Source organism: Pangasianodon hypophthalmus, chromosome 25 (genome assembly GCF_027358585.1).
Source record: "Pangasianodon hypophthalmus isolate fPanHyp1 chromosome 25, fPanHyp1.pri, whole genome shotgun sequence".
Taxonomy (NCBI): Eukaryota; Metazoa; Chordata; class Actinopteri; order Siluriformes; family Pangasiidae; genus Pangasianodon; species Pangasianodon hypophthalmus.
This window is the reverse complement of record NC_069734.1, coordinates 11,278,493-11,301,974: the sequence shown is the minus strand read 5'-3', so window position 1 is coordinate 11,301,974 and position 23,482 is coordinate 11,278,493. Positions and strand designations below refer to the sequence as shown.

The window sequence follows — 23,482 nt, the reverse complement described above, 5'->3', positions numbered from 1 at the left end:
AGTCATAAAAAACAATAAACTTAATAACAATGCTCAGTCATTTTCAGGTTATTTGGGTGGAAATTCACTTAACACACAGCCTGTGAGTGTAAATGAGCTAAAATAAACTGAACAGAGAAAGCAGTGATGGGTTAAACCCCACACTAATCACGGAACATTACCAGGCTAAGGCTAATGTACAAACATAAAGCCGCCTGAAGACGCTGCAGACCTCTCTCTCTCTCTCTCACACACACACACACACACACACACACACACACACACACACGCTACAATAAAACCTTTAGTTTCATAGACAGACACATAGAATACCGCGTTACCTTTATGGGCGTCGTTACTGCTGTTATCTTCACATAAAAGCCCGCAGCTGTTGCTGAGGAGGAGCCGCTCCGCTGAGAGGACGCGTCCCGAGATGCTTAACGGAGCAGCGGCGCTTTTAAAGGAGCAGAACCAGCGCGTGCGGCAGCTGCAGCTAATAAACCTGCGCGCGCTGCGACCGTTACACTATTCCGCACCCGCGTTCCCCGAAAAAAAAAAAAACACCCAGAGCCACGCCCTCTCTAAATGTGCGCCATTCTGATTGGCCAGAAACACCAGACCGCTGAAACTAATTATGAGTAAAATTATCTTTATTGTCATCGTACAGCTAGAGTCAGTGTGCGATTCCGATCTAAAGTATATTAAATAACACAATTAAACCTCCATATATCAAACCTTTCATTCCAAAATTATTTCAAAACATATTCTTTAGGTGTTTTTAATTACTTAAAATTGCATCACATGAATATTGACTTTCTAAATATTACTTTTTTAAAAGGGCTATATACAATGTACCTATATAGAAATACAATTTGTAAAATACTACTACTACTACTAACAATAATAATAATAATAATAATAATTTTTCATTTTAAAAACCATTTTCCAGTGTGTTTCTAAATTTTTAAAAAAACTTCAGATCTAAAATATTTAATGTTGACACCCCAAATTATTTATATATATATATATATATATATATATATATATATATATACATACATATACATACATATATATATATATATATATATATATATATATATATATATATATATATATATATATATATATATATGGGGGTGTATGTATCTATGTATATATGAACTATCTACAGCATATTTTTGACATTTACATGGTTTAGGATTGTTGCATGATGCAGCTATTAAAAAAAAAAAGATAAAGATTTTTTTTGGAGATTAAAAAACCAAATAAAATAGTTTTAAGAAAGCTAAGGCATTCACTGAAGTCTGGCACCAAAAATTTTTTTTTAGCTTGGGATTTTGTATAAATAGTTTGTAAAGATATACCGGAGGCATGCAGCAGTACGAATGGCAAACAGTCTAGAGAGCAACATACTCTCATAGGATTATGATTAATGATAAATTACAGTAATGATTTCGAGGTGATTTACATCATACTGTGCCTCCAGAAAGTATTCATCCCCGGTGATTATTCTCTTTTTGCTGTATTGCAGCATCAAATTTAAGCTTTTTTAATTTTTTGGCTCATTTTGAAACTCTCTACAGAAATAAAATAAAGTATTTAGATGTCCTCAGAATTCTTTTAAAAAAAATAATAAAAACTCTACAAACTGCATAATTGATCAAATTTTCACCCCTCCCCCCTTTCCTCTGTGTTAAATAGGATACAGCTGTGTTCATTTTAAATCCACCTCTGTCCAACTGTATGTGTGCACAATAAATATCTCTGACTTTGGGAGGTCTCACAGCTAAAGATCAATCCTGCTGTCATGAAGACAGAAGAACTGCCTGTGAAGTGTCAAGATGAAGTTGTTAGGAGGAAAAAAGATGGAGAAGGTTGTGAATTCCATTATAACAAAGCAGAAAAAATATGGCACAACCCAGACACTACCAAGATCATGCCAAACTGAGTGCTCGGGCAAGAAGGGCAGTTCTTGGACAAGTCAGAGAATTGCCCAAGAGTCCAGCTACAACACTGAAGGGATTACAGAGCTTACTGGCTGAAATAGGAGAAGCTGTGCAGACATCAACAATATCATCAGCTCTTCACAGGCCTCTATGAAGAAAGGCCATGTTAGAAAATCTGAGAGCTTTTGGAAAAGATTTTGTGGTCTGACAAGACTATAGTTGAGCCATTTGGTCCCAGTCCAAAGCATAATGTTTGGTTCAAACTAAATACAGCCCAACATCCAGGTAAAACCATTCCTATGATAAAACACGGTGGTGGTAGCATCATGCTGTGTGAAATATGCATTTAGGGTAAAAATATATGTTCAAGCAGCACAATGAGCCAGAGCCAAAAACTACAAAGGAATGGCTTGGAAAAAAAAGCCCTGAGTAAATCCAGTTGAAAATCTGTTACATGGCATGAAAATGACTGAAATAAAATAAAATGTGATACAGTACAATCATGATAATAGTGTGCAAATACATTTTATGCAAATGTATTTTGTGCAACATCACAGTAAAGTAATGCAAACAAAATAGTGCAATATCAGTATATGTGTGGGAACAGGTGTGCACTCCAGCTGTGTGAGTGCTGAAAGGGTGATTTGAACTGATAGATGAGAGTATAGGTGGGGTTGACCTTCGAGGGCATGCTGGTTGCCTGATTCAGAAGATTAACGGCTCTGACAAGAAACGATATTTGAACTGGCAACCTTTTTACATAAGGTTTTTTCCTGTAACAAGTCATTTTTCCTCAAACTGCATACTACTAAAACCAAATGTGTTAAAACAATATATAAACTAGGTTATTTAGTATGATTGTGGCGTATGTGTTATTAGCCTCTGTAGCTGATATTGCTAAATTGAGTCCAGTCAGATGGAGCCATTTCCTGAGGTCTGTTTTTGTATTCAACTACTAGAAAATGTTGTGTTGTATTTGTATCTAACAAATAAATGACCACAATGTCATTGTTTTATCCCAGTCTCAAATTGAAAAATACAAGTGTAAGTATAAAATTAGGGTGTGGAAATGCACTCTTAGAAAAAAAAAGGGGGGGGGGGGGGGGGGGGGGGTACTAAACCTGTCTCTTTCTTGGCGCTGGGGTGGCTCCCGTTCCTTTGTTCCTTTAATATACATCCATTACCTGGAAATGTGGATAGTACCTTTAAAATGATTTAAGGTACATAATTGTACTGTAATTACCATTTAGATAAAGGTACACTATAGGGTACACATTTCCAGGTTGAAAAAACACACTAAAGGTAAAAAAAAGTTGTACTCTTGAAGGTACCACCCCAGCAACAAGTAGTGGTACAGTTTAGTGCCTTTTTTCCTGAGAGTATGTGTCTAAAATCACACCCAAATATACTATGTTCTAAGACTGCAGTGATTTCTGGGCATGAAGAATACACCCAGGATGGGATGCCAGTCCATCACAGGGGCCCATGCACACACACATTCACATCTAGGGGCAATTTAGTGTAGCCAGTTCACCTACTGGCAGTTAACCGTTCTCAGGATCAAACCATGGACCCTGGAGCTGTGAGACAGCAACACTAAGCACTGCACCACTGCGAGTCCTCTTTTCTATTCACATTATTGTAGCATCTCGTTATTTGTTTCCTTCATTGCTCTCACAAGTGGGACTTATTAAAAGATTATGGATCATATTAAAAACACAACCAAATGGAAATAATGCCCATTTATGGCACTGGTTGTAAGCTCATTGCTTATTTGGTGGCTCTCTGAATGATCACAAAATGGCTTTACATAACCAAATGTAAAAACATATTGATCCCAAGTTGTCGTAAAGCATATAATCGTTTCTCTTCTCATGAGCTCACTCAAAACATTAGGCTGTAAAATGGATACAAATCCATGTCCATTAGGTTTGAGGCTCGTTAAGAAGACACAAAAACTATTGCTGTTTTTCTAGGCCTGCAAAAGTTCTCTGTAAGCCTCATTTGCTACTAATTTACAATCAGACACATACAAGATAACAAAAAAAATGTTTTTTAAGCGTCTCAAGAAGTGCATTTACACTGTTACTCTGTTTTCCAGAGTTTATGCATTTCATAACGTCAAGATTTGTCAGTTTAATGTATATTGTTACACAAGATACACTTTCCACACATACTTTAAAATATCTTAGGCAGATGTGACATGACTGTAGATTTTGTATTTAATTTTGTGCTTGGATTTATGGCCATGTTCCCTTCTATAAACACTGCCTTCAAACTTTTTATTGAGACTGAAGACTTTCATATCTTATTTTAATTGTCATTTGACTCCATGTTCATTCATTTTGCCTTGATAATTTGTATAAAGCTGTTTTCAGGTATACTTTTTCCTTTTCAAAAGGTATAATGTTGTACGTTTAGTTTAAAAAAAGAATACGTAAATCTTGTTTTTACTGCAGTGTCGCTATGGGATCATATATCAGGATACACTGAGGGTTAGGATGCAGTATGCAGGCTTCACATGTCTGACACATCTTGTGCGATTTATCATGATTTGACCCTGGTTGTATATAGTGCAGGGTTGTAGCCAGAAAACTTCATAACACGTTCTCCCTGTGCAATTTTGAGTCCAAGTTATTTACTGGAACATTACAGACGATTGATTAGGACTCAGCACAAGGGCTTAGCTCATTGTATTGATGTTCAGACACAATACAGAGCAGTACATTTAGGAAACTTTTGCTCATGCTTGAGTACTGTCAGCTCTAAGAGCATTTGTACTGAAAGACACCATATGTAATATTTGCATAATGTGCACAAGAATCATTTTCCAAGCTCAAAAATAATGTATTATCACTATATAACAACAAATGGGAACACAGAGAGTGTGTTACAATTTGGCAGCTGCACTGCAGAACAAATTGTTAGTGATAAATATCAGTAGAAAGAGGAAGCAATCAACACATCAGCTAGGCAATATTTATAGTGTGACTAACGTGATTAGGGCCATGCTGTAGGCATTCCATAGCTCCAATTATTTATTCGCACCAATTTATGCCAGCAAAAATGAGGAGAATCCCGCCGTGAAGCACTACGGCGGCGAAGAACTGAAGTAGTCAAAACAGCTTGTAGAAAAGAGCCTTTAGATAATAGATAATAATGAACAACTGTTAACTTGTTACCAAGTTTTGGACAAAGATTAGTTTGTATTTTGTGGTTTCTTTCAGCTCCTGTGTATGCTTGTATGTTTTTAGTTCCTGACATAATAGGTCACACTTACCAATGAAAAAACTATTATAATGATTAATGCATTTTCTTTATGTAGTGCATTACAAATGACCCGAAGGTGCTTTACACAAATTGTATAAACTACCAGGTAACAACCAGAAAGTACACAATAAATATCAGAGGTTACATTCAGAATAGTTGAAAGGTCTGAGAGTAAAAACAGGTGAGTTTTAAATGTGAAGAGATCATAATTATAATTGGAAAAAAGAGTGGAGAGCCACACTAGAGAAGTCCACCAACTACAGAATTTAGGAAAAGGAACAGTAAGCAAGCTGGTCGTGGAAGGTTTGAGGGTGTGGGAGGGTTGATAGCGAATTAGATGATCATGGAAAGAAGTGAAGTTATTAAAGCATTTGTAACTTAAGAAATAAAATCTGATTTTTATGTGTTGTCTTATGAGAAGCCCCAAAAAATTGAAAATGGAAGTGTGATACAGTGAATATTAGCCACATTATAATTAAATAATATCCATTTCTCCATATTAAGCTGTAATGGAAGATAACACTTATTGGATATATAATATCCTCACAGCTCAGAATATACTGTATATTCAGATATGATGCAGATCATTTGCTTCGGGTTCTGTAGTTATGTAATTGGTATTTTAAATGAGGAAAACTTTTCCAAAAATGACACGGCACAATAAAGCCTATTAATCTTAAGTAACTTGCATGAAAGAGCAACAGGGCTGTGCCCTAGTAAGATTCATTACTACGTCGACCACGTTCCAAATTAATATGCAAATGCAAATTTAACCATATCAATTTACCATTACTTGAAATTCAACAATGGCAGTGCTGGATCAGTGGTTAAGTTTCTGTTGTCTGTGGGTTGTGAGCTTAAATCCCCAGGATTGTCAGAGCACCACTGCTGAACTCTTAAGCAAGGCCCATAACCTACACCTGTATACCTGGACTGTCCTCTCACTTATACGCCACTTTGGATTAAAGCATCTACCAAATGAGTAAACGTATATTTCCGATCAGTATGCATGTCAGTCAAAGTAGCCTACAGTTGTTGTATAAATGTTCTTAGACTGAGTAAGAACTTTGTTTGCAGTTTCTTTCCCATCCTGCCAAAGGAACCGAAATGCCACAGATGACTCGAAGCTGCAAATCAGACCCTTTTATCCCAATAATTCAAAAGAGTCAACAAAGTAGCCAAGCAGAAACCACACAGACAGGAAATTGAGAGAAAACATCAGTCTCTAATCTCCCTCCTCCAGCTGTGTCCAAAGGGAAGTGATTTATGGAGTGAGCAATAGAAGGAGAGACATCTGAGAGATGGAAATGGTCCAAATCGTATCCCAGTAACACACTCATTCTTGTGCAGACAGTGAGCTGAAGTCTGGACACTGAAGAGGATGGATAGAGTGGAACAGTTTCATCTTTCAAAACCCTTGTGTTGCCTGTTGTGCATTTCATTCATTACTGTTAGGAATGAATACTCTAAATGAACTTATACTGAATGATGGAAACAATCTTGTTTTTGTAATCACAAAAACGGCAGGAACGTTATAATATCTTCAAGAAAATGAGAAGAAGATGAGCTAGTGCATCCAACAGTGAAATGTTTATATTATCATGATATTACTATACATGTGCGTGTCATCGGTCAGGTCACATGTGCTGTCTCCTAGGTCTCATTATGTAAAGGAGGTGGATTAATAATGGGAACAATTTCCATTACCACTGGCACTATTATTAAAAACAGCTAGACTGCTAGTGTTCTTCTGAATTTTACCCATTAGCGTACTGATATAACATTTTAAATGATATAGAATATTACAAGCCAAATCACATAATTTATCCAATAATTTACATATAAGGAAGGTCATATGTACATCAGACACTATAGATCTGTGTGAAAGAAAACACCTTTAGCTTATGTCAATTTTTCAACTTCATTAGTAACATCAATTATCACTCTTGTGTGGAGTTTTTTTAAAGAGACATGCTGATTACTACGCTTGCTCTATTTCGACAAGAACCCCGTCACAGTCTTTAGGGTGGAGGAACATCACAGGTTTGCCATGAGCACCTATCCGTGGCTCTGGAGAAAGCAGTCTGATTTTCTTTGCCTTCAGATCCACTATTGCTGAATTTATATCATCAACCTATAAGCAGAAGACATCAGATTAATAAACTGATTAATAAACAGTACTACAAACATTTCTCACAACATTACAAGGTCATTTCGCCTCTTATAAAAGTGCAAGCCACTCGATTATGACTGGTCAGTTTTACAGTCAACTGCATTATTACTGGTACCCTTCACCAAAAAAAAAGAAAAGCAAAAATGAATAGGAAATACAATTGCTGATATGTTAAGTTTACACATATGGAGACTTTGTATAGATTTATTTTTAGCCATTATTATTTCAAACATAAAAAGTACAATTTTTGTCCTGCAAAACATTGATTACAAAATTATTGGCACCTCATGATTAATATTTGCTGTGGCCTCTTCCTGTAACGTCTACCAAAGTTGGAAAACAGTTGTAGAGAGATTTTTTACACTCTACTGATGACTTTATGACTGGAGCATGTGCTGCTCTCTGACCCATTTTTAAATTAAGTTTGTCTCTCTGTGGCTTTGGATAAAAGTATCTGATGTAAATATACTGGTACTATATTTCATTTTCACATTAGATAAGTTGGTGTTGAATTGTTAACACCCTAAACACGGCTCACCTCGATGCAGATATGGTGCATTCCTCCAGCTTTGTTCTTCTGCAGGAAGCCTGCTATGGGGCTCTTTTCTCCCAGAGGGTGAAGGAGCTCCAGTTTGGTGTTGCCGAGCTCCACAAACACGGTGTAAACGCCATGCTCAGGCAAGGGCACAGTATCGCTCACCTGGGCACCAAGCACATCCCGGTACAAAGCCGTCGCCTTCTCCAAGTCTGGTACAGCGATCGCAACATGGTTCAGTCTGCCCAACTTCCATAAGGACGGAGGGACACTATGACTGACAGGTAACGATGAAGAGAACGTTCTCGCTGATAGGGACTGGCGAGCAGCATGCCTTGAGATACACGTCGCTGCAAAAGAGTGTTTATGTAAACAAGAACACTAGTTTCTTTAGTTTTATTTAGCATTTCACTTAGAGCAGGGAGAAAGTTTTGAACCTTTTGTTCAGATCAGACTTTCATCAAAATGAAAATCCTTCATACGCAATATTTATTAAACAACAGTTAAGCTCAATCTTAAATTATTAAGGTTATAAGAGGCTGTTTGGAAGCATATGTTCCATTTAGGTCCAGTGGCTTAATCCTGTCCTTCCATGTAACAAACAGAGACACAGATTTCTGTTCAAGCTCAACACACCACAATCAAGCGTGAGAAAAGACCTCAGAAGACAGTGTTATTTATTATGTATAATAACTCCTGGTCCTGGAGTGACTCAGGGTTGGGAACATGTGAATTAGATATTTGGTATAGTTTACTCCCTATGTTGCCAATAGTATATACCTTATAAAATATATCTATTAAATAAAAAAAATTCAATATTTTCCCCCATGGTATACGTCATTTGTTTAAAAATGGCCGGTGTGTGTGGGTGTTGTTTGCTAATACACCTGTCTTTATTACTATAACCTATATACAAGCTGCTATACTTATATACACGTATTTATAACGTTTGTACCATGTTTAAGTTAAAATTTATTTTCGTCGGAGATTAAAGTTTCTGGTTTAAAACAGTCATTTATTTATTATTTAGCCTACCTGCAACCTTCAGGAAGGAGGCCGCCATGTTTTCCTGATACAAAACCTAATAACTTTATTTAAATAATTACATACAGCAACCCTTTTAAATAAATATCAGGAACAAACCGCGTACAGTGTTGATTATAAAATTGGAAACACGTGCATAATATCTCGTATGCCGTATAAAATATGTCGGCATTTTACGAAAATATAAAGGTACTGTATTAAACTCGTACTTCGGTAATCCGTGCGGAACGATTCGATTCTGCTTTGTTTCAGGGGACCATTTTTAGCGCGTGCACTCCGGGTCCCACGCGTGTGCAACCATGGCGAATGGGACTGTGAGAGACACGCTGGAGAAATGTTTACAGATTTTAAACTGCAGTACAGCGCAGCCCGAGTTGTTTTTAAAGTAAGAAAATTAGGAATTGTGTTTTTTTTAAATAATTCAGACAAATATAATATGATGAAGGCGTCTGGAACAGTGTAATTATGGACATTATATGATGATGGCTAGCTATGTTAGCCTGTGTGGGGTGTTGTGCTTTTGTTTATTAACTTTATTTAATGACCTGGACAGTGCGCAGTAATCAGTGTCACAGAATTAGTTATGTAAGAAAAACAAGAGTTCATCTGTTATCCTTCGGTTCATGTCTCTCAGATTGGACACGAAGCTCGTTCCCATGCAGATGGTGAAGCTTTTTGTGTCATTTAAGTAGTTTCTTTTAGGTTTTACTTTAGATAGAGTCTACTACTTAGCTGGTGCTTAGTAATTAACAGCAGTAGAGACCTTCATGTTTGAAATTTCGCTTGCGTTATGCTTTTATACTGCATAAATCAGTAGCCATGTGTGTAAAAATGATCTTTCTTTCTCTCTCTCTCACTCCATTACAGTGTACAGGATGGCTTGGCAGCAGACTTCACATCCCTCACAAAGACCCTGTATGATCTGCACAAAACCCATAAACGGAAAGGGTGGAAGGGGAGTCCGCTGGACCAGCTGGTTGTGGAGAACTTTGACGAGGAACAGATCTGGCAGGAACTCGAGCTTCAGAATACGGCTGTGCTCGCTCTCTTTGAGGACGAAGTAAGCAAGGCGGTCACAGACGACACACTGACTCTTTTAGAAGAAACAGAGGAAGAAGAAGAGGAGGAGGAGGATGGTGGAGGTGGCCAGGATGATGATGATGAGGAGGAGGAGGAGGAAGATGATGAGGAGGAAGAGAATGGTGACAAAAGAAAAAACGGACTTAAGCCCAAGTCATCTGCATCCGACGATGATGAGGAGCTTTACGACGAGGACTCGGATATCGATTTTGATGTTGATGAATTAGAAAAACAATCCAAGCAAAAAAAGAAAACAGAAACCAAGATACCTAAATCTAGGACTGTCTCAGAAGTGGACGATCAATTTTTTAAACTATCAGAAATGGAGGCTTTTCTGGATGATATGGACAAGAGGGAAGGGAAGGGACCTGCTGGTGAGGAAATTGACTACTTTCAGGACCTGCCCTCAGATGAGGATGATGAACTGGTGTTTGATAAACCTTCTGCATCAAAGAGTAAGAAAAAGGTGAGATGCAATAATAAATAAGCTACTGAGCTCACACTGGTTATTAAAATGATCAGTTAACTTGTTTACCAGGTCGAGTTAAAGTTGCATCTTTTTCTTTTGCAGTCGAAAGGTTCCAGAAATATGAAATACAAAGATTACTTTGTGGATGAAGATCCTGCTCAGCACGAGTCAGATGAGGAAGGTGAGTCAGCACCTGAAGAAGAAGAGGAGGATGAGGATGAAGAGGACATGGACGGAGAGGATTCTGAAGAGTACGTGTATATAAATGAGGTTTTTTCTTGAAAATATTGTGCTGTATTTGGTGCTTATGAAGGCTAGCGTGATTCTTTTGCACTGTGTAGAGGTGACGCTGAGAGCCAGAAAGCCAGAGACGCTTTGCGCAAGGTGACCTTTGACCTCCCCAGTGAGAGTGAAGGAGAGGATGTGGAGGACATTCTGGGTGGAAAGTCTAAAAATGCAACAAAGCCAGATACCAAGTCAGCATTTGAGAAAAGACAGGAAAAGGTAAGTTTAAGGGAATCTTCAAGACATCTTCAGTGTCTGATATGGTACCTGGTTTATGTAATTAACAAACAATGGACATCTCTAAGAAGTATTTATTTCCATAAATATCGACATCCAGATTATCAGTGACGTCCACAGACATGCTGATGTGGTTTACTGTAGTCTGTAAACATGAACAAATATCACTGTAACATTATTGGGGCTGCCATCTTGGACAAACAAACTAATCTTTTGCCTTTATGCAATTTGGTACTTATTTTACACAAGACAACAAGAACCTGGGTAGTTTGAATTGATGACACACACACAGCAGGATCGATCCTAGGTTCGATCCTGAGCTTGGGTTGCTGTGTGTGCAGACTTTCTGTGTAGAATTTACCGATTTCCTCCCACCTTGCAAAAATGGCCGTAGGAGAATTGGCTACGCTAAATTACCCTAGGTGTGAACGTGTATGTGTGCATGATGCACTGCGATTCCCGCCTCACACCCAGCATTCTGAAGATTGCGCTTGCTGAAGATAAATGAATGAATGACACACAGCAGCTTAAGACATTTTACCATACACCAGGCCTTACTTCCCAAAGTCTATAACAGAGGTGTCCAGTCTTGTATTCAAAGAGCTGCTAAGGCTCCAGCAAAGCAGGACGCACATCCGATAGATGACAGAAGATCAACTCGATAAGGCAGAATTGCACCCAAAAACCAAGAGCAATGTGGGAAATAATATAGATACACTCTGAAATTAAATTTGTAAATATGTTGAAAATCAGGGCTCAGAATCAGTCAGTCAGTTGGTTTGCTCCAGACCCAGTATTTTAAAGTCTGTTCTTCCATTCCTACCTCAATCTGAACAAACTGGTCAATTCAGTTCCTTTTACATCGGCTGGAGGTAAGACATAAACAATAAGCTATTTTAAATGTACATTTCTCTTTCAGAACAGTTAAGGCTTATTACAATTCAGTTGTTTTTTTCCCCCTTGCAAAATACCATTCATTTATGATTTTGATCACTTTTCATATTCACCACATACCTAGCTTAATGCTCTTGTTTAAAGCAAGTATATAATGATTTACTCATATTTATGGAAAGTATTTTCAGGCTTCCCGTAGCTCTGGAAATCCTGGAAAGGTTTTGATTTTGTATTTTTGACATTGAATAAAATACCCATTAGGGTTTTAGTGAACAAAATGTACGGTAGGTTTTGGAAAAGATAGCTTTATATATTATTATATTATTAACTTTTATATTATACCTTGTATTATATTACTTTACAGCAATTAGTTATAATTTAATGCATAAAATCCTGCAGGAGATTTCGAGGCTAAATGTGCAGGACGTGGACCCAAGAAACGAGTACATGACTTCTGCTCCAAATCGTATTAGTGGCTTATGTTTGCAATAAGTTTTATTGGAAAAAGCTGTACGTTTTATTAGAAAAAACTTTCATTACTTGTCAGCTTTACAAGCCTTGTGGTTCCAGTGCAAAAGCGTACATTTGGTTGTCGTTCCGACAAACTATTCCGTTAACAGACTTTATATTTACAGATTATTATATTGGCGTATTATACTGGCGTAGAGTTGTAAAAAAATGGCGTATTGATTAAATGTGAAACAGATGGCAGAGAAGATCACTGAGCTGGAGAAGGCAGCGTTGGCTGAGAAGCCATGGCAGCTGACTGGAGAGGTGACGGCACAGACTCGGCCAGAGAACAGCATGCTAGAGGAGGATGTGGATTTTGATCAAGCGTCCAGGATAGGTAAGACCTCTCTCTGCCTCACTGCCTGAGTTCAGCAAAAATCCAGTTTAGTATTTAGTGTCCATTATCTTCTTTGTGTTTGCACTGGCTAATAGGTTATACAGTTTACTTGAAATGTAAATGAATAAATAAGGTATGTCTGTGCTATTTTTTAAAATGATATCTTTTCCATGAGATTTTATAGCTTAATAATGTCATTAGAAGCACATATATGAACGTTTGGGAAAAGATTTTGCGTATATGAGATTTCCATTACTTAGTTACATTAATTTCAAAGAATACATCAGACATTAAACACATCCTGTTTCAAGGATTACACTTTTTATTTTATTTTATTTTTTGTTTACTTCCTAAAGCTCCTGCTGTCACGGAGGAGATGACGCTGCAGCTTGAAGAGATCATCAAGCAGAGAATAAAAGACCAGGTTTGTGCATTTCTATCCTTCATACTAGGAAAATAAACATGTAACCACACCGCCATTGTGCACCGTTTAATTAAACTGTGGCTGTGTGTTAGGCCTGGGACGATGTTGTGAGGAAGGAGAAGCCAAAGGAGGAGGTATTCGAGTATAAGAAAAGGTTGACACTGGACCATGAAAAGAGCAAGCTGAGTCTGGCGGAAGTTTACGAACAGGAGTACATCAAGCAGAACCAGGTGAGCTCTTTTTTAACATCAGCTTTTCCAATAATCTCATTCAGCAGGAATGTGTATTTGAAGGGTTTTGGATACTGGGACTTGCACAAAACACATTTATCTGTAATTCCTCATTCACAGGAGCATTTACACAAGAAATCTGGTATTCATAAAAATCCTGTTACTTGAAGAGTTGGGAGAGCTCTTGATTTACAGATAAGGAGACTCACTAATGGAAATCTCTATTGATCGGCTTCAGATTATATAATTGGCATGAGTTACTGCAATTTTATATACAGATTACATTTACAAGTTTAAAATTGCTTATGCATTTCAGTTACACACAAATTTACTGACCATTTTGTGTAATACGGTCATTTCATATTAATGATTAAAAAGTTAGGACAAAAGAAATGCCTCCCTATAAACGAAGGAAGTGTCAATCTGTGCTTATGCTATCTGAATCGTTGCAGTGGCTGATTTGGCTGATATATTAGGCTCTCGTTTGCCATTAAGTCATCATTCTGCACTTTCAGCCATCTCTGAGCTTTGCCTTCTGTGGAGTTTTATCAACATACGCATGCATTGCTGAAACTTTGGCCTACAAAACATTTAGACACAAGTTACAAAAATGATAAATTTAGTCCTATTGTGTGAGAAAGGGAGTGTGGGGAGGTACAACATCTGTATGAAAAGCTTTGTAACTAAGGCTTTGACATTTGGAAACATGCAGCACAAAGCTACTATACAGTATTTCTGCTGCTTCACTGCTCTGTCACCTTGCATTTAAATATACGAGCAAAATATAAAACATAAAGAAAATAAACTGACCAGAAACCTACACCAATTTTCAACATAGCTCTAAGTGTACGTGTGACGCTGGTAGGTTTGAGACAGCAGCTACTATGCAAAATGTTAGCCAAACACTTGATGCCATTAAGTTTGAGTTATAATACATGATACTATTATATAATATATTATAGAGCTGCATTTAAACCTACCAGCCTTTTTTATGATTTTTTTTCTGGCCAGTACTGAAGGTGTCAAGTTAGAAGTATATTAAGTGTTGTTTATTTTGGGTTTCAGGAAAAGACAGAGGAGGAGGAGAATCCAGCTCATGTAGAAATTCAGAAGCTTATGGACTCACTCTTCCTCAAACTGGATGCGCTTTCCAACTTCCACTTTACACCAAAACCAGTAAGTCTGTGTGGCCCTGATTTGTTAAGCTTTGGGCCAAATGATCTTTTGTTCACATAATCGGTTTGTTTTGTCTGTTTTTATAGCATATTCCTGAGGTGAAGATAGTGTCCAATCTGCCTTCAATCACGATGGAGGAAGTGGCTCCAGTCAGCGTCAGCAACGCCACTCTTTTGGCTCCTGAGGAAGTCAAGGTTGGTGTTTTTCATTGCTTCTTGTTGTTGACAGGTTTAATGGAAAGTCTTTTTACTCTAGTTCCTCAGTAAGAAATGAGCAGATCACTTGGATTAGAGATGTCAAGTCACTGCTCTACCGAAATAAGACTAGACTTCACTTTCCTATACACTTAAATTCTACTTAAATTCTGATCCTTCAGGAGAAGAACAAGGCTGGAGACATTCTCGGTGACTCTGAGAAAACAGCCACTGATAAGAAACGGGAGAGACGCAAGAAGAAGAAGCTGAAGCGGGTGAAGATCCAGGAGCGTGAGAAGAGGATGAAGCTTAAAGAAGCTGCAAGTGAAGGAAAGATCAAGAAGAAGTCAAAGGCCCAAGTGGAAGAGACTCTCAGAAAACTTACCAAAGGAGGGAAAGCCAAATTACTCACGGTTAGTGTTTGCTTTGTTCTCTTAGTGAAATTTTGGTCAGGGATTTTTCTCCTATTAAATTGTGTGATGTTTTATATAAGGTAGTGATGGTAGGTGCGTTTGTTACGAGGTGAACAAATCAGTAGCCCACGTGCCCGAGATAGCAGATTTCTTGCCAGGACTATTAGTTTTTATTTGTAGTTAAATAACCAGAGAAAGAAACCATACTTACTAACCTCTACTTTCTGGGGTTTTTTTTCCTCCATTTGGTATGTGTTTAAATGTAATGTATTTCATGGTGGTGAGACTGTAGTTGACTCTCACAAATCTCTACCACCTGCTGTGTGCCAATGGTTTGGTGGTTTTGTGTCAGATCATGAAAATTATCATGAGAGGTTAAGGATTATGGCAACACAGTCATCAATTTGTACTAGAATCTGGTTCATTTAAGCTTAATTTAAAGCAGTATAGTTGTAATCCAGTGAGACTGCAGTTAATTTCCTAACCAAGCCCTTCAACTTTGTGTTACACCTCTTCATGTTATACACACTTGTAAGATGCTGGATGTATTTTGTTGTCGCACCTCACAGGATGATGGGATGGACAAAGCCCTGCGCTCATCTCAAGCCTTCTTCTCCCAACTTCAAGACCAAGTCAGGAGTCAGATCAAGGGCTCAAAGGATCGGGCTGCCAAAAAGAAGAAACAGAAAGAGGTTTCTGCCAGCAAGCTGAAGTTATAGTTCTAATTGTGTTGTGTATCATGTACAGTTTCTCTTTATAAGATGAGAATGAATCGAGCCTGGGTCTCCACATGATCTGGTCATTTATATTAAAATGGTTTTGTCATATTTAAAAAAAAAAAATATGGTTCATATGGCTCATTTGGTGTGTGGTTGTTGTGTTCTGATTAATTTAACCACTATGAGAAACTGCAGTACAAAGCCGTGTGCACTGAACATGTGCTTTAAGATACCTGGGGTCTGTTTTAGAAATCACAATCTCAGCCCACGTGTCTCAATTCACCAAAAAAATATTCTGATTTTTTTCTCAGTTACAAGACAAAATCCAGATTACTTACATTGAAAAGTCATGTAGTGGTAGGTTAAATAGGGTCAAACCTTTAAGCCTGCAGTATATAAGGACCATAGAGCGCAAGATTTTATCCTTATCAAATGTTTTATTGGCGCAGTGCTTTGGCTAGTAAAACATTCAGTAAAAGCATTGTAGTGTAGCTTCTTCCCCCACAGTTTCACTTTTTCCTGGACCATCAGCCATTAAATTGAAATTTAATGGTGTCCTAGAGTAGGCAGCTCTGATGAGTGACACCCGTGAATGCCTTACATAAACAGTATGAACTATTCAAGGAGATAATTGCTTTCTAAATCATTTAGGAATGATATTAGTGCTGTGATGCTTTTAGGAAACTTAGCTCAGGTAAGTAATAAACCACCCCGGTTCACAAAAGCATGGATAAAGATCTGATGAGCTAAATCAGGGGTGTTACAGCATGCTGAACACAAGATACAGTTTCAGCATGAGAGTAAGTAGTTGCATTAAGACTCGTGGATCTGTAGTTTCTTCATTATAAATTATAGGCCTTGAAATAAAAGGAGGAACATTTAAGTCTTGAATTTATGTTTTTGGATATAGGCTATAAATATTCTTAATCTGGTGGTTTTATTTTGTTCATTATTGTGCAATGAAATTTATTTTTAATAACACCACCACACACATTAAACTGAGTCAAGCATTAGTTAGCTGTTGTTGATCTCGCATACACAAAATATGTAAAAATGTAGAAGTGATTAGACAAGAGCAAATACTCTCATTTAAACCAACAACTTGTATAATGCTTTCGAAGTGTTTTTAAAAAATGTATGAGGGTGCAAGAGAGCCTGTACCATGTCCGATATTAGATGATCAATCGGAGAAAAAAAGTAAACTAGCAAGTTGAAGTGTCAACCCATTTTTAATTCACAAGGAAACAAATCAGAAGCATCATGTCTTGCATAGCGGCTCAGAGTCAGGCCCCGCAGCAATGAGAATAGTAGCCACAGGAGTTCATCAGAGCCCTTTAGATGTACAGGAGCCCAGCTGACCACCTCATAGCTTACACATAACACAACTCTACACATGACCACACATAGCTTTGGAATTATGTTGAGTTTAGCCACTGATGTAGGAGGCAGTGCCGGCATGTTACAGCCTGAGAGAAAGAAAAAAAACATCCACTGAATAGCAAGGCCACAATTTCAAAAAGGCACACAGGATTAGAATAAATAACCCTGGTTCAGCTTCTTTGCATATCTGAATAAATATCAGCGCTGTTTAGTGAAAAACCCTAAATGTGTTAAGATCAAGTAATTTTTGTGGTCAACAGCTTCGAGTGCACTGCATTAGTGATAAACTAATCACAAAATTATTATTAAGGATTAATGGGTGAAAAAGTACCATATTTAAGACAATAAAAGGTAAAAAATAAAGTTCACAAAATAAGGGTGGGCAATATGTCAAAAAACGTCACAATATTTGAAGGCATTCTTACAATGCACGATTGTTTCACTAATGCTGTCAACAAATTAGTAGGTCAACTAAATTAAAAAAAAAACCTCAAATATTTGCTATTCAACAGCAAAGTTTTTAGGAAGAAAAAGTAGGGGAAAAAATAATATTAATATCCAATACACTACTTGCTACTGTGAGTAGTAACACAATTAGATACTTTCAAGAAAAGTGTTTCACGACAATGTATTGTGATATTGGTATCAACATATCGTCCACCCCCGTCCCAAACCCTGATCTACATTTAAGATAAATTCACGTCTTTATAGAAGGCTATAGATCAAACAAAAGAGAATGACTGTCCAGTTAAAAAGAAGAGGTTTTTAAAACAAGAAAACAAAGAGGTAACAAGTGCTGTTTTTCCCCAATAAAACCTACTTTTACAAACTGGATTTTCTGATCTAAAGCTAATTCACTATGTGCCTATTGGGATACGGTGCACTCGACTGCTGTACCAGTTCAACCAGCTGATTGGTTGGAGCAGTAGTCAGTTATTCAGAGCAGCTATTCTGTGCTTCTGTTGGGCGAGGGATCTAACAGATGAGGACCAGCCTGTGTGTTAGATATCACTGTGAGTGCACAGTTGTCACCTGCATTTTGGGGGTTATTGTGGGCAATCCCTGACATTACCCATACAATTCACAATTTTAATAAAAGCTACCTACAGTTAGACCTTTCCAGAAGGCCTCTTACAAAATCTATATAACTATACATACTAAAATAAAAAGTGTTAAAAGATTTTTCTACCACAGGCTTAATTTACAGTCCTATTTTCATCATTAATCCTAATGCTGTAACTCCCAAAAAAAAAAAAAAAAAACCACATGAAATTAATCAGTACTGGCAGTTTAGAAAGAGTAAAACTATGTAGAAGAATGTGTGGATTCAAATTGACGCTTTGTAAAAGAAAAAAAACCCACCACACTCAAAGACTGGCAAATAAATTCTGGACAATAGGCATGTACCGATTTATACACCATACTGCAATATTCATTAGATGAGAGTTCAAGAGTAGACAGAACAAAGGAACATCTCCCACTGAGGCATAATTTCTTAGTAATTACATAAATTGCAATAATATTTTAAACCATAAACGTTTGGGCAGTTATGGTGATATGAATTGTGATATCGGCTCATGCCTACTGGACATCAGACTAAATCTCAGACTAAGTGCTTCAGTAAATCAAACCAGCACAGAAATAAAAGAATCTCTATCTTAACATCACAGCCTCACTGAATGTAAGCCATGACTTTTCTTTGTCCACTGCCAAATATACTCCATCGCAACTAACCACCAACATTCTGATTTTGGCATTTGGCTCTCAAAAAGAACTGGGAAGCCAAATGGACCAGTGTGAATAAGGGAGAACATTCTAGAGGCTTCCAGTCATGCATGATGACACAACACCAATCCAGTTGCTGTTCGGAGGTCTCTAAGCAGGCTTCAGGTTTTCAGAGGTTCTCATTGGCCAGCGTCTCTGTGGACAGCCAAATTCTGGCTCCGTTGAGGAATTTGCTGAGAGGAGTACCCAGGACGCCGCGGCGACACAGATTGCCCATGGGGGAGAAGGGGAACGAGGAGCTGAGGTACTCAGGTGGAGCAGGGGACTCGCTTGGAGACAATCCTGCCCTAAAGTACATTTTGCTGGGTTCATCCTGGGTGCTGCTGGGACTGAGTGCAGGAGTCGCCCCTCCTGTGTACTGCCTCAGCTGGTTCTGTAGAATTTCGATCTCGTCCACCAGCACAGAGAGCTTGTGGAAGGTGGTGATGGGGCCACCATTGGGAATGCGGGCCTCAGGGACCCAGCGCAGGAAGTAGAGCTTCCATAGGGGCAGATGGGAAGGCAGGAGCTGCGGAAGCAGCAGACCATGCAGGTCGGCTGGCCGAGAAAGCCAGTCCTGCAGGAAGCGTTCGGCAGGGCTCTCCTGCCTCTCATTTGCCTGTGCAACGTCCGTACGCAGTCGCGGCATCAGAGAATTACGCCGTGGCAGGGTATCAAGGACAGCCAGACCGCCATTCTTCAGATCTGAAGGCAGACCTCGCAGCGTGGAACTGTAGTTTTTCTGCCAAAAGAGATGCATACCATTTGCCATTATCATATGGTCACCTGCTGTATTCATATTTTGTCTGAATTACTCACTGGTACCCAAATGTTGCTTAGCAAATTTGGTCAACTCCCCTCTACAGTCACCATCAATGAAAAGGGAGCACCACAGTTGTGTTGGTATGGGTGTAATTTGAAACTAAGGGAACTGCTATACCACAGTAGGGAAATCTATGGTAAATCAGAAATGGTGACGAGGCTAGTGTGTGAAACAACAATAATGATATTTCCAGTTGTCTGCCCTCCAGAATATGCTACAAGGTTTTTAAAACACAGTAGCCCACTTTTTAAAGAATATCAGGTGAAAATTAACAAACTATTTGCACAAAACTGAGTGCTAAATTTATCTTGTTTTGTTGTTTATTCTCTTATTTTCCTTAAAAAAATCTATTAGAAATATTCATCCCATTTGATTATGCAAGCAGTTGTAACCAAAAACCATGGTTTGGACTGTACAAATATCATACTGTGAATTTTTTAAAAATTCTTTTAAGAATTTAAAGAGAACTGTATCTAGTTGGATGTTCAATAAAATATTACGTTCGTATTATTTTCTTTGATAGCAAGCAACAGTAAAAGAAATATTTTAGAATCTACAAATTTTTAAACCTGAAAATGTTTCGGAGTATAATATTACACTACTTTGAGAAGCCATATGAATTTTCATATGAAAATGAGAAAAATGTAAGTCATTATCAAACAATCCTCACCTTGCTACGTCTGTGTGTGAATGTCCGCACTGTGCCGTTGTGCACACAGGGGGCGCTCTTGCCCACGTACAGAGGATTGTTAAAGAGGGCCTGATCTTTCTGGCTGAATTGCTGTGACCAGTCCCACACAGGGGGGAACTGAAGAACTTTGTCCTTTCCCAGGGATATACTCTTACTCAGGGCAAAGTCCTGATATAACAAGGAGAGAAATGCAGATAAAGCGAGAGAAACTGGCACAGTTAAGAACAATAACAGAAGTTAAAAAACTTCTCAAAAACGGTTGATCTTAATAAATAAAATGAAGAGAACAGAAGAATGCAGTCCACTAAGTGTCTCAAAAAGCTGACAGCATGTTGCCAAATCATCTTACCCTGCTGTGTTCAGCCCTTTGTCGTGGGCAGTTGAAAAGGAAAGTGCTGAACACAGGGACCCACATGCTGTCGCTCAGCACCGTGAGGTACATGTCTGTGAACTCGAAGGCTGCTGGGTACTGCTCCATTAACTGCCATACACAGTTCAGGAACAGCAAAAACAGGGGAGACTGCACAAGAGAGGACAGAGGCTGTACTGAACATACAGGCTTTCAGTTTTAACATTCAGTTTTTAAGGATTTGGTGTTAGATTGGTTTTAAGAATAATCTATGTCCATGTCAATAAGCAACATTTTTAGTTGAACTTGTAGTAGGTCTTAGTATCAACATACACAAGACGAGACATCCAACAAGATTCAGCAGGTTAAAAGATATTAATCTAGCATTGGTCTGTTCTTGACATTTCTGTTTTCTTGTGAAAACCAAAATGGTTTCTATGCACAAATTAATCACAGGTTTGGACTAAATTATTCTAACAACAGGTATTTTCATTTTCCATTCTTATACTAGTGTGTTCTAGGAAAACAATTTCCCTGTTGCTGTTAACACTGAAATCAAAGCCAAACTGCATGCTAGCCATCTCATCACTCCTGCCCTTCAGGTACAACATGCTAGCTGTCTCAGGACTCCTGCAGTTCAGGGTCAGTTTGGTAGCTGTCTCCAGACTCTTACCTCCTCCTTGTCGTTCTTCTTCAAATGATTGCAGCGGTCGAGGAAGCGATGGCCAGCCATCACCCACTCCTTCTGCACCAGGCCCTGAAAACCTGCCAGACTCCGGCAATGAGGGTCACACATCAGCTGCACCAGAGATGCAATGACGCAGCTCAAATCCCGGTCTTCTTCTTCTGCAGGGAGAAGCCCATAGTTCAAAAATTACAAAAGATGGACAGAGGTAAGAATAGCAGAGACAGACAGAGCACTATTTCTACTATTATTATAACATCACAGATTTAAACATCCAGCAGCAACTCTGAGCATCTCTAACCTTGCAGAATGACAGAGGATTGTTTCCCGTCCAGCATGTAGATGACCTCCACTGCATGCCTCAAAAATGCTCTAAAAAACATCACATAGTTTTTATTAATCGAACAGTTGTCTGTAAATAAATGTTAATATACTGGCCATTACTGCTTGTGCATTAAATCAGGAGCTATGAAGAAATGACTTTCTGCATTTTGTAGTGGCATGCATGTCTATCCATCCATCTATTCAACACTATTCAATCTAATTGTTTTTCTATTCAGCATTTAAAAGATGCAGAAATAAAACATAAATTTATGGAAATATGAAATTATATTAAAATAATGTTCCTAATTGTGACCATTGTTATTTCAATACTGAGCAAACTAACTGTGATCATTTTAGCCATTATCAGGCAGCCCTTCATGTAATAAATGCAACGACAAGAACGAGCAACTTATACATCATCTACTCAGTTCAGTTTGGCATTTAAACTCCCACAGTGACTCCTCTAAATAAAGGAAGGTGTCAGAGTGGTGCTGCCAGCACGAGGCTGTGAGGGAGCCAGCTAGTCACTTGGCAAATGTATGGTGTTTATTCATACCTGACGTATTCCATCCACCGTGAACTTTCCATGGACGACAGCCACTTCTCCTCAGACTCCACGAACGGCTCTACAAAAACACACACAGACACGCACAGACACGCACAGACACACACAGACACACACAGACACACACAGACACACACAGACACACACAGACACACACAGACACACACAGACACACACACTTATACTCCATTTCTCTGATAAACACAAGTTGAATAGGTATAAGAATGGGAGATTTTGGACAGATGCTTTAGACAGTGCTCTGTGTCACCACCATTAAAGCACTAATGGAGGGAATATCTTTTAGGAAAAATGGTGTTCTTTCCTCCAGTACAGTTCCAAAGACTTGATAAATTGATGCCAAAGTACCCTGAAGCTTTTCTGATGGCTTGTGTTCTGGCAGTAACACCTTAATAGGGACACTGTGTGTTGTTTTTTCCTTTAATGTGTCAACCCTCTGTATATCAGTATTCCCTCAACGGCCGTTAATTTTACTGATATAAGGCCAGTCTAATTTTATTATACAATCTGAAAGAGCATATAAATCCAATAGAACCTAACTGCAGAACAGGGTTGAGTGATTCTGACAGGTGTTGGTCTATGAAACAGCTTCACTGACAGAAGTAATCATTTCTCTTTGATTAGAAGTAGAAAGAAAATGATTCTAAACAAAGTCTGTGATAAATGTTGATGTGGCTAACCTGAATACTTCTAGATGAGTTGTTTTGCTTTTAACAGTAATACTGAATTAAAAACTGTGCAATTTTAAATAAAATCTGATAGCTGTACAGTATGTATGGTAGAAACACCATAGGTGTTGATAATTGCAGTAAATTACTGATGTCACTCAGATGACAAAATGAGAAATATACTCTTAAAAATGATTTAGGCCATAACATATTATATTTAAGAAGCTAGATACGTATTTTTATTAGACTACTCTGAATGAACAAATGTAGCCAGAATCAGTAAGAAAAACAGCTGTA

The 23,482-nt window shown here is 38.2% G+C and overlaps 4 protein-coding genes across 7 annotated transcripts in view; 1 reads left to right on the top strand and 3 right to left on the bottom strand.

Annotated features, from left to right (window-relative positions):
* apba2b (amyloid beta (A4) precursor protein-binding, family A, member 2b) overlaps positions 1-512 on the bottom strand; it is a 95,797-nt gene extending 95,285 nt beyond the window's left edge. For all 4 annotated transcript variants that reach the window (XM_034299800.2, XM_034299803.2, XM_034299804.2 and 1 more), the window contains exon 1: positions 321-512. The gene's annotated coding sequence lies outside the window, so the exon portion shown is untranslated. The remainder of the gene's footprint in view (positions 1-320) is intronic.
* Positions 513-6,680: 6,168 nt separating this feature from the next.
* Positions 6,681-9,144, bottom strand: mcee (methylmalonyl CoA epimerase). The gene is made up of 3 exons (XM_026946764.3): positions 8,942-9,144; positions 7,910-8,256; positions 6,681-7,332 (listed from the first exon to the last, which is right to left on the bottom strand). Exons 1-3 carry the CDS (start codon positions 8,967-8,969, stop codon positions 7,180-7,182), a joined length of 528 nt encoding a protein of 175 aa, XP_026802565.1. The 5' UTR covers positions 8,970-9,144; the 3' UTR covers positions 6,681-7,179.
* An 88-nt stretch (positions 9,145-9,232) lies between these two features.
* Positions 9,233-16,867, top strand: mphosph10 (M-phase phosphoprotein 10 (U3 small nucleolar ribonucleoprotein)). Its single transcript, XM_026946763.3, has 11 exons — positions 9,233-9,335; positions 9,818-10,496; positions 10,602-10,750; positions 10,841-11,003; positions 12,621-12,762; positions 13,119-13,186; positions 13,279-13,416; positions 14,482-14,592; positions 14,679-14,786; positions 14,969-15,199; positions 15,769-16,867. The coding sequence occupies exons 1-11, from the start codon at positions 9,250-9,252 to the stop codon at positions 15,916-15,918; spliced, it is 2,025 nt and encodes a 674-aa protein (XP_026802564.3). The 5' UTR covers positions 9,233-9,249; the 3' UTR covers positions 15,919-16,867.
* Positions 16,868-17,128: 261 nt separating this feature from the next.
* Positions 17,129-23,482, bottom strand: part of mtmr10 (myotubularin related protein 10) — a 31,449-nt gene continuing 25,095 nt past the window's right edge. The window contains exons 11-16 of the mRNA XM_026946729.3: positions 22,491-22,560; positions 21,912-21,982; positions 21,599-21,771; positions 20,926-21,096; positions 20,556-20,744; positions 17,129-19,804 (exon numbers count right to left, since the gene is read on the bottom strand). Coding sequence (XP_026802530.1) covers positions 19,193-19,804; positions 20,556-20,744; positions 20,926-21,096; positions 21,599-21,771; positions 21,912-21,982; positions 22,491-22,560 — 1,286 coding nt within the window. The 3' untranslated portion in view covers positions 17,129-19,192. The remainder of the gene's footprint in view (positions 19,805-20,555; positions 20,745-20,925; positions 21,097-21,598; positions 21,772-21,911; positions 21,983-22,490; positions 22,561-23,482) is intronic.